Source organism: Falco cherrug, chromosome 13 (assembly GCF_023634085.1).
Source record: "Falco cherrug isolate bFalChe1 chromosome 13, bFalChe1.pri, whole genome shotgun sequence".
NCBI lineage: Eukaryota > Metazoa > Chordata > Aves > Falconiformes > Falconidae > Falco > Falco cherrug.
Genome location: NC_073709.1, coordinates 11,466,919 through 11,477,304, shown reverse-complemented (window position 1 = coordinate 11,477,304; position 10,386 = coordinate 11,466,919). Strand labels below are relative to the sequence as shown.

At 45.6% G+C, this 10,386-nt stretch overlaps 2 protein-coding genes across 2 annotated transcripts in view; one reads left to right on the top strand and one right to left on the bottom strand.

The window, feature by feature from the left end:
* Positions 1-231: 231 nt before the first annotated feature.
* Positions 232-8,590, bottom strand: SULT6B1 (sulfotransferase family 6B member 1). Its single transcript, XM_005447464.4, is given in 8 exon segments — positions 232-732; positions 1,576-1,732; positions 2,022-2,116; positions 2,777-2,903; positions 3,895-3,984; positions 4,232-4,344; positions 7,689-7,802; positions 7,805-8,590. Coding segments are annotated over 8 exon segments (1,005 nt in total). The 5' UTR covers positions 7,983-8,590; the 3' UTR covers positions 232-601.
* Positions 8,046-10,386, top strand: part of CEBPZOS (CEBPZ opposite strand) — a 3,324-nt gene continuing 983 nt past the window's right edge. The window contains exons 1-2 of the mRNA XM_055725996.1: positions 8,046-8,100; positions 8,590-9,300. Coding sequence (XP_055581971.1) covers positions 8,046-8,100; positions 8,590-9,300 — 766 coding nt within the window. The remainder of the gene's footprint in view (positions 8,101-8,589; positions 9,301-10,386) is intronic.

Below are 10,386 nucleotides of genomic sequence, written 5' to 3'. Positions count from 1 at the left end.
ATTCCTTCAACTGCTCAGGATGAGATCTCACACTACCAAAGGAAAGAAAAATATTATTGCTATAAGGGGGAGAAAATTTCCACCACTGAGTTCCTTTATTTTTTTCTCACATTTATCAGCACAGAGAAAGTAACAAAAGATAACTACAAGACTTTTTGAAATTACTTTTTACACTATGAACTTAGAAATTAAAATTATATATGAGTACCGTGAACTTAAAAATTAAGAATCAACATGACACTTCAGGATAGTTTTAAAAAGTCTCTTGGAAAAGCACTTCCAATATACTGAATATATTTCCAGTGATTTCAGCAGGTTTAAATACTGCATGTATTTTCCACTCAGGATTCTACCAGGTAACAAATCACAGCTAAAACTCAGTGTTAAAACCAAGTGAGGGCAAAGAGCTACAGGTCATTTAAGAGAATCCAGTGAAGTCGATGATACTAACTGCATGAGCAAGGATTCCTTCTGTAAGTTAAGCCAGCAGCAACAGGTTTGCAAATTGCATGGATTTTCAGAATTTTTAAATCAGATATTGCCCTGCCTTTTGTTTTATTTCATAAAAGTGTACAAATGAGTTTTTTTCTGTAAAGGAGGTTCAGGTCTTGCAGTACACATCATATTTTAATTTTTCTCCCAGCTTAGTTCCCTCTAAGCATACTTTGAATTTGGCATCCATTTCCTGGTTCTGAGCTTCAGTGAAAAGATTTTTCCAGTCTCCAACAACACCTGATACATAAAGAGAAGTTAAATATTACTCTTGACTGTAAGGACCAAGGAGTATGATTTAAAACAAAAAACTACTTTGTCTCTATTATGATCATATTTCAGGATAATCCTTTTTTTTTCTCTTTTTTCCTGCAAGAAAAAAATCTCTGACCCAAGAATACACTCTTATGTGTGCTTTATGTTTGGCGTCCTCAACAGAATGTGAACATAGGAAGCTACTGGTCTGCCTTCATAGCTTCGGCATGTGCCTTGTACAGCTGCAGAAGACTACAACGTGGCTTTTAACTGCAAGAGCTTTGTGCACTGCAACCACACACTGCCCCAAACTGCAGTCCACCTTTAATCTACGTTTTGGAGAGCCCAGAGTCTGAGGTTGTCTGAGTCTACAGCTCTAGCTTAGCCTCTGGCTACAAGACACAGTTCAATCTGTGTCGTGTCTGGATTCCAAGCACTGACGAGATTCTTAAGCTATTACAAGGGTTACTTAGAAAACTCAAGAAGAAAAGCCTGTGGAGGCACTCTGTAGACCTAGCGCTAGGCTAGCCCCAGTACTCGCAGAAGCCAAAATAAAATTATTCCTTGTTTTAAATGGTGCTTATTGCATAGCACGACTGAAGGGTGTACTACTTGTAGTGCACTTCTGCTAATATTACACAGGGCTTTACTGGATGGCATTTGCCCTTGGGATGAAATCAAGTGAAGCATCCTGAAGCACAATGTTTCTTAAACAACTCCCAACCTTGAAAACCATACATAAAGATTAAGCATCTACTGATCCAAATTCCTGTCTGCCAAGACACAGTGCTACCATTCACCACCCTGGCAAAATACAAACAAATTTACCTTTGCGGAAAAGAATTGAGCCAACAGCACCATGAGTCTCCTGAGCCTTATCCTTCACTGCCTGGAAAGTGGCCCTGTCCGCAATGGACTGGATCTCTTCCGCCGTTGGGGAGAATCCAAAGAATTCAGCTATCTGCTTTACACTGCCAGTCAGGTTCTGAAAGCAATACAGTGAAAGGGAGACAGGCAATACGCTTCCTCTAAAAAAAGACACCCACTTGGGATGTGCATTGGCATCATATATATTAACCGTATATATCTTCCTCCACAGTATGTTTTCTGCATTACACTGGAGTTCAGGTTTTGTACAGCCAGACTCAACCTGTCGCTAAAATCAACTTGATTTTGCTCTTTCAGAGACCTGTGCCTTTTCCTGTTAATTTCAGCAGATTTCAAGGAATGGGCTCAGATGTGTTTTGCCTGTCAGTATTCAGCATCTGCTTTACCTCTTTCAGGTCTTCATACATTATGACCATAGTATTCTCATCCTCAATGTGTTTGTTCCAGGTGACTGCATGATCAAAATAGGATCCCCAGCCAACTGTAAAGGAGAGAAAAAAGCATCAGTGTGACCTTCTTTTCTTACTGGGCTATTCTTTCTCCCCAGTTGAAAAATTGCCTTCTGTTGCCTATCAGTACATCAGTGCAAGCAAACGGAACAGCCTGTCCCTTCTGTGGTACCGTACTCCACAACAGCATGGCAGAGGCTTCCTCTGGACTTTTGTAGGTGAGTGGTTTCCACACAGAAACACGAGTCTCACTATGTGCTTCCCCTCTCTTACTATATTGTCATATAAACATCTCTTAAAAGCCAAAGCCAGACATCAGTCTATGCCTAAAATTCGAGTTGCTAATGAGGTGTTTTGCCTCATGTTCAGAAACAGTAAAGACAACAAACTGTCATTTCATTAACACTTTGGATCCACAGCACTTCCTCCATTGCAGAATGTTGACCCAATGCCTTTGTCCAGCTGCCATGCAACTTCCTCACCCTTGCTTGGAAGTGCAGAATACCCAGAAGCAAAGCATCTTTTGGATGTTCTCCCCGCTCTGGCATTCAGCTGCCTCCTTTTATCATGACGTATGCCGATCAGTAAACTAATCATGACACAGCTGTTTTCCCACTGGCCCCATTTTTTTGTTTTTAGGTATATTTTTTTTCTGTTGCTTCTTCAGCTACACTCAGTAACTACAACAATACCTTTCCCATTCATGAACTCTAAGAAGAACTCATCCCAGGAGCTGTAACTGGGGACACTTGGCACATTGTTGTGGAAATGGAAAAATGGAACAGCTGTATCTTTAGGGTTTCGAAACAACACTAGTATCTGGAGTGGGAGAAAGAGATCAACAACTTTAGATCATTTACTTCCCCTGGCAACCAAAATGAGAGCATAACCAAACATTCTGCAATCAATAACATACTCGGGGCTATAAAATATTTTATTAATTAAGGCATGGTGAACAAACTTATAATAAAGACTTTGTTACCACTTCTAAAATTTGCTTGTGTCATGAAAGAATTGCAGAAAGAAGCAACTGGAAAAACAGTAATACTGTCATTGAATACGATCCCATAACTATCTAAGACCTGGGAAATTGTAAGGAACCGTTTGCCAACGCCCTGCTAGGAAAAGCTCAGTTCAATTCTCCTTCAGGAAACCACAGCTGTTACAATTATGTCCCATTTTTCAAAGCATGGCAATAATGTTCTTGAAATCCTAAGAGACTGTAATCCTCAGAGAAGTGTAAACACTTCTGAAAACGTTATACACATTTGGTTTTTTTATACGTTATACTTTTTCCTGTCATACAGGAAAAATTACCAATGAAACATGGAAAAAATCCATCTCTCTTAACCAATTATTTCCTTCATCTGTGGTACATCTCACAAGTTCTCTGTATCCACCATTGTTCAGTAAATTAGTATCAGAAATATTAAAGTTTTAACCATGTGACTCTTTGCAAGGAGACAGCCAATGTCCTAGAGACACAGCTGCCACATTCATTCCCACCACGTTCGTGCATAGGAAGGAGTAGCATAAAACAGGAAAGCGCGACACTCCAGCCATTTCTGAGCACTGCAACAGCCTCTAGATCTGTTCTTGTTTATGTCAACTACAGCACCCCTAAGGCTACTGTAAATTGTAGGGGGTGTTAAGCCAGCCCAGGCATCACGAGACTCCCACCATCTCCAAGCTGCTTTCCACCAGTGCCACCTGCCTGAGTGCAAGAAAAGGATGTAGCTCCAAAATTACTCTTGTATGCTGGTACTGTTTGAAAGATGAGGCTCGTTCTTCAAAACAGAAAAAAGCCCACCTTGGCTTTGTTCTTGAAAATAGACTTGGGGAGGCAATCATAATTCAGATGTGTTGCCAAAATCCTTGGGGACGGAATCTGCTTCATCCTCTTTAGAAATAAACAGAACCATAAGTGAGAACAAGTTTATCATATGAGTGCAGCAATGATTTGTGAGAGTTGCCTGTGTGAAACAGCCCCTAATCAAAAGGCATTAGGCAACAAAGATTATCTTTTTTCCCCTCTCAGGAGAGATATTTTTACTTGCTGCATGACTTCATTTTAATAACTTGTGTGAGGGGGTGTAGGACAGAGAAAGCAACAGACTTTAATGGTTCAATAGTTTCTTTTCACTAACCTGATATTTATCTGGATCTCCACATTCAATAAATGGTAGTTCTGTGCTTACAGGTTTACTCTGGATAGTTGTAAATATCAAATCACTTAAAATCTGGATAAGCCAGTTCACACCTGCACCAAGAAGCGCAGAGAACAAAATAAAGCATATCAGAAGTTTGTGCAAGATCTCAAAGCCTTCTCATTACATGCCTTAATTCAGCATAATAGACAGTCATCAAATGACAAATAACGCTAAAGTTCTCAGTTATAAACACAATAATGTTTCCCGTTAATGAGATCTTCAACAGCTTCTTAACTGTGACCTTCTTGGCTCACTTATAACTGGTACATGGAAAGCACTGGGGGCAGAACTGACTCAACAATGCACTAAACACCTTTTTAATATATTCATAAACCAGGCAGTGACAGACAATAAAGGGAGCTTCCCTGTCTTTTACAGAGGAACACCTGGGAAGGTTCTGGATGGAAGAAGAAAGGACCAAGCAAGGAGGCTTGCTCTTTCTGTGGAGGAAAGCATTTGCCTCTCTAGTCCCCTGGGGCCAGGACGAAATGGAGTAACCTATTCAATGTCACTGCCAGGGCTTGTCCTCAGTAGTGCCTGTTGCTGTCTCCATAAAGCGCATGCCAGAACAAGCGCTAGAAGAGGTGCTACCCACTTGACACCTACATCCCCGCCCCCCCCTCACTTTCTGGAATGGATCTTGCAGCAAAGCCTCCCCAATACCACATCCCGTTCCAGTGTGAGCCTGTGGCCAGCTCCTGGAGCTGCGCCGTGGTGCCAGCTTCCCCAAGGTTTTTAGGAATCATATTTGCTCTACTGATGCTCTGCTGATTGCCGGCAGGATGTGGGGATGCGCTTGGAAAGCTTCCCACCGGGCCCACGGAGATGGAGCTGTGGAGCTGTCACCACCTCCTGCATGCTGCGAGTCCCCTGTGAACACAGCTGCCAGAGGTACTAACAAGGAATACACAATGCAAACAGCTTTAACATCATGCTTTCAGTGGAAAGTTACTCCCAAAAAGGAATAACTTCCACCCTACGTTACATAAAGTGCTTCGGGATGCTTGGATGGAAGCAGCTGATACATTTATACAGTAATGTGTATACAGTCAGTACACAACACAAAATGTCTTAAAACACATATATTACATGTATACACCAACCAATATCATATTTATATATGACATGGTATGTGTACCATTCATATCATGCTCCCATTTATGTACAGATCAGAGCCAAAAGCATTAAGAATTTCCAAATCCACGTCCTCATCTGCCCAGTATTAACTCCATGTGCACAAATACAAATTTTATTTTTACAAAAAGCTACAACTGACAAACCTAAAATTCCTAGCCTCCAAATCCCCAACTGGCTTCTCAATCGTGCAACCCATCCCTGGGAAGTACTGCATCCTGGAGCTCCATTGTCCTCCTCAATAGTTCTCTGCATCAGTTTTCCTCTCTACTGCACACATCTGAATGGGGGGAAAACCTTTTATATAGTGAGAATTCACTGTAACTTAACCTTCATAATACCTAGTAAGTAAAAGGAATGAAGCTTTTGAACAGCCATAACGTGAGTCCTTCATCATGCATGCTCAGAACCATCTAAACCTGCCAAATGCCAAAGAGTTTGAGCCCTGCAAGGAAAACACCTGAGAAGCTGGCAGAGGAAACCAGACACCAGGCTCCCTGAGCTCAAGAGGGAAAGAGAGCTGCAGAGAGATTTTTCTTACTGCCTGGTGACATTATGGCTTGGTGGGTCCGAGTGTCACATCAAGCAGCAAAAGGGAGCCCAGCAATTTCTGGTTTCAAACTGGGGCAGCTAATCTTTCCTTCTCACTCTTCATCCTTCTCTCACGCCTTTTTTCCCCCTACTTTGCAAGCCATAGGGAATTAGGACAAGAATCTATTTAGCACCGTTTAAGAGTGTAAAAGCAAACATCCAAATGGGAGAAAATTCCAATTCACCTGCAGACTGTGACTACCATGCACTGCAGAAACACAGCATTTTCTCTCCCTCCTGCTATCCCATTTCTTCCACGCAAGCTCCTGTACATGCTTTTCCACCAGTGCCTGCCAGTAACAGGGTACTGCATTCCCCAGCAAACCACAGGGAGCTGTGATACTCCCCCTCCTAGTGAACAACTGGCAGTGGTCTTTGCCAAGATTTCCCCCTCCTGACCTACCACAAACTGCCTGATATTAAGTGTGAGCTCTCTTTCTTTATCTACTGATCCCTCTCCCTGAGCAGGAGAGATTCACTGAGTTACTAAACCTCAGAGGCTATCAGCGTCGTGACTCCATGTCTGAACTCTTCCAAACTCCGTGAGAAATCAAAACCAGTACCAAGTTATAACAACGACCTTTTAAGTCTTTATAAGGTCCAGCAGAACTCTAATCCCAAACCCAACGGAATTATGAGCTCCTTAAGATGCACATTTCGCATTTTGTGCCAGCTCCCTCCCTTTGTATTTGCTTTCTCTTGGTGCAATGTTCTGTCCCACAGCTGATATAGATTCACCCTAAACATTACAGGCATACTTCTTAAGCCCCTAAATACACCACAGTTTCTTTCCTGGTCAGAACTCACCGATCAGTGGGAATTCTATGTGCCTAATGAGACCTTGGCCAAGGACTCTCCGGTTAAAGAGCAACTTGACCACATCTGCTACCACGCTAGTGCAATGAAATCCTTCCCTGGGCCCGTATTTTCTCCAGCAACCCTAAGCTTCTGCTTCTTGGGTCTCACAGAAGAAACATATGCTTGTATAAGATTTCCTAGATTAGCAAAACCCACCTCTTCCTTGTAAGCAATCATGTCACACTTGATATTTAATAAAACTGATCAAAATCAACTAGTTGGTTCGTTAGTGGTTTTTTCACTGCTCCTGTTGCATCTTTCATCCTTTCCGCAGACTTCTAATTAGAAGATTTAGACTTCCAGTATGTCTTAGTCAATACCATTTTGCAGTCACAAAACAAAAAACTATGATGATATTGAATAATGCCAAGAAGCAGCTAAAAATTTTGCAAGTAAAGATGCTGTGCTCTGTCATTGTCTACTCATTAAAAAGTTTAATGCATAACTTTATTGCTGTTCTACACTACACTATGCTACATTACTAACACACTTCTCAGAATACAGTTTATCACACTGGCATAGTTGTCTTGTCACACCGATACATAAAAGACTATATGCTGTATTCTCACTTCTTCAGCCAAAAAAGTTTTGAACACTAAAACTTCCTTTCAGAAACATAAACCATGTTAAAAAGCAGTGCAACTGACTGCTTGAATAAGACAAAGCAGGACAAAAACCTGCTGCCTCTGGTTGTAGTAGAAATGCCCAGTGTCCTCACACAATGTACAACCACAAACAGTTGGTTTTCCTTCTTATTGTGTCAGCTAATTAGTTATTGTAGACTACAGCAACAAATTTATAATGTATTCACCGCATTTGGGGTAGGACACCAGCACCATATCATCTCTTCTGGCTTCCAGGTTCTCCAGAGCTTGGAACGTTTCCACGCTGCACACTGTGGCAGGATACGGGGTCCCTCAATAGAGAACCGCAGCTCCTTCAAGGTGAGCCCTTCAGACTTTGCCAGCGCTTTATTTATCTCATCAGCAAAGTTGTTTTTATCCTCAGCCATGTTTACCACCTTTGGGGTATGAAACTGTTGGTCTAATGCAGCAAGTGCCTTTAAACAGACATTTTCAAGGGGTGGAGTCAAAATCCTTGGCATTACTTTTGCCCTCCTTCAAATCTGATACGTTTCTTTCTCTTCTCCTTTCCCACCTTTCTAGAAATGGAAGAGGGGTTGATCCTGTCCACTTACAATCTACAGAGCAGGAATTATTTTAGTAAGACATCGCACTGAGAGCAAGTAATACTTGCAAGCTTAGCCACCAGACAAAACGGAATTGGAAAGTGAATCACCCTGTATGAATAAGCAGCAAAATTATATCTGATCTTAAATAACATTAATAGGGAAAAAAGCATCTCATAAAGACAAGGAATTCCCTATGGGGAAAAATCCCAAGAGGTTTTATTTGGCAGTAATCAATCCTATATTTTAAGTTAAAAGAAACAGTGAGCGAATAATAGAAAACAATTAAATCATCAAAACTAAACCAGGAAGAATGCTACTGAGAGCAAAGATACAGCCATTTTAGGTTCCAAGCGCGCTTCTGTGGGAGCTAGTTTGCACTGAAGCCCTTTTTCACAGTAAAAAGGCAATTAAATACTGAGAGTCTGCATGGCACAGGTTTTTTTCAACATCTCGATCATAGAACCAGGACCCCTTTACAATGGCCATGCACCTTAATGTATCTAGCTGCCTTTCCGCCTAGCAGGGCACGGACCGGTGCTGGCTCCCGGGAGCAGGGCGGCTCTCCCAGCGGCTGCAGCAGCGGAAAGCAGCGCCGAGGCGCAGGCCTGTCCCTCACCCCAGGGGCACCCGCTCGAGGCCCTCACCGTGGGGCAGCCAGCCCCGGCCCGGCCCCCGAGCTGCGCTGGGCACACACCCCGCCAGCCCACAGCTGCAGCGGCCAGGCGAGGCCAGCGGGCCCCCGGGCACCAAGGAAATGCGGTAGCCAGTCGGGCCCGCGCCAGCAGCCCGCGGGGCCCGCCAAGGGCGAGCGGCGGCGGCCGGGGACCGCCGCCTGCACCCTGCGCCATCACCGTGCTGAGGGGCGGCCCCGCCAGGGCCTGTCCGGGCCGCAGCGGGGCTGAGGCGCGCCTCCTCCGCCTTCTCTCGGCTACCACCCACAGCCCCGGGCCGTCCGCCTGCCCACCGGGCAGCACCGCCGCCAGGACGGCCGGCGCCGGGTCGGCCATTACGAGGCCGAGGGAAGGCGCGGCGGCGAGGGGAGCGGCGGGGAGCGGAGCGCGCCAACGGCGGGGCCGGGCGCACGGCGCATGCGCAGCCGCTGCCGGCGGTGCGGGCGGGGTGCAGGCCGCGGCGGCCATGGCGCGGCGCCTGCTGCGGGGGCTGCTGCTGCTGGAGGCGGCGGGGCTGCTGGGCGCCCTCCTGCTCTACCGCGCCATGGAGCGCAGCCAAGGTGCCGCGGGGCGGGGGCGCTCCTCCGGGCGGGCGCGGGCTCTCCCGGAGAAGCTGCCGTGTGAGGTCGGCGGTGGGGGCTGTGGGTGTCGGCGCGCTCGGTGGCACCTGAAGGACAGCTGTTAAGAGAAGCAGCTGCTGGTTTAGTTTTACAAAACCAAAACGGGGGTGGGGGGGGTGGAATTTTGAACAGCGCCACCAGGAACAGCGCTGAGTCTTGCGTGTGCTCATAGTAACGGCAGCGGCTCCAATAGGGCCTTCAGCCGGAGCGGGGCGCAGCGAGGCGGGCAGGGCCCGTCAGCCCCGGCCGTGTGGCGCTCGGCCCCGCAGCGTGCCCAGGCAGCCCGCCTGGCGTGGGGCAGCCGGCAGCAGCTTCCAGCTGATGTGCCTCCAGGCGCCCCCCTCTCTCCGACCGTGGGCTCGGTGCCCGGGTGACACACAAACAAGCCCAGCGCCAGCTTGTTACCGGGTTTGCCCCGCACAGCCCCGGCAGCGGCTGCTGTGCCTGCGAGGCCACCAGCCCGCCCCTTCCAGCAGTAGCGCGGTCCTCACACACAGTTCAACCAGAACTTCACCTATGCTACACCAGTTTGCATTTGTTAACCTTACGCAATCTTTTTTTGCGTTCTTATTAAAAAAATACGTAACAAAAACGTGGAGTGTAGATGCATCGCTATCTTGGTAACTTGGTGCAGGGTGTTAATCGTTTCTCGTTTCTACCCCTTTTCAGTCCTAGGTCCTAGTTCTTATGTGCCTGTGCAGAAAATTTTCTTGACCTGTAGTTCAGTAAGGTGCAGCGGGCTCATCTAACAGCTGTGTCCTCAGACAGAGGCTTTTACAGCTTTCTTTGTGCTAGTACTAGCATTGATAAGATCCTTCTGTGAGCTGCTGTAAATCATTAAAAGAGCATAAAGCTATCATTACGTGATTTTCTACCGGGTTGCCAAAGCAGCCCCCAGGACGATTCAGCAAACACCTAAAGCTGTGTAAGGAAACAAAGTAGTTTTCCCAGTTTTCATTTGCATGTCAGTCTATGAGAGACATTCAGCTTGCTGTGAATCTGTAGCTCGTATTTGGTTATCACAAT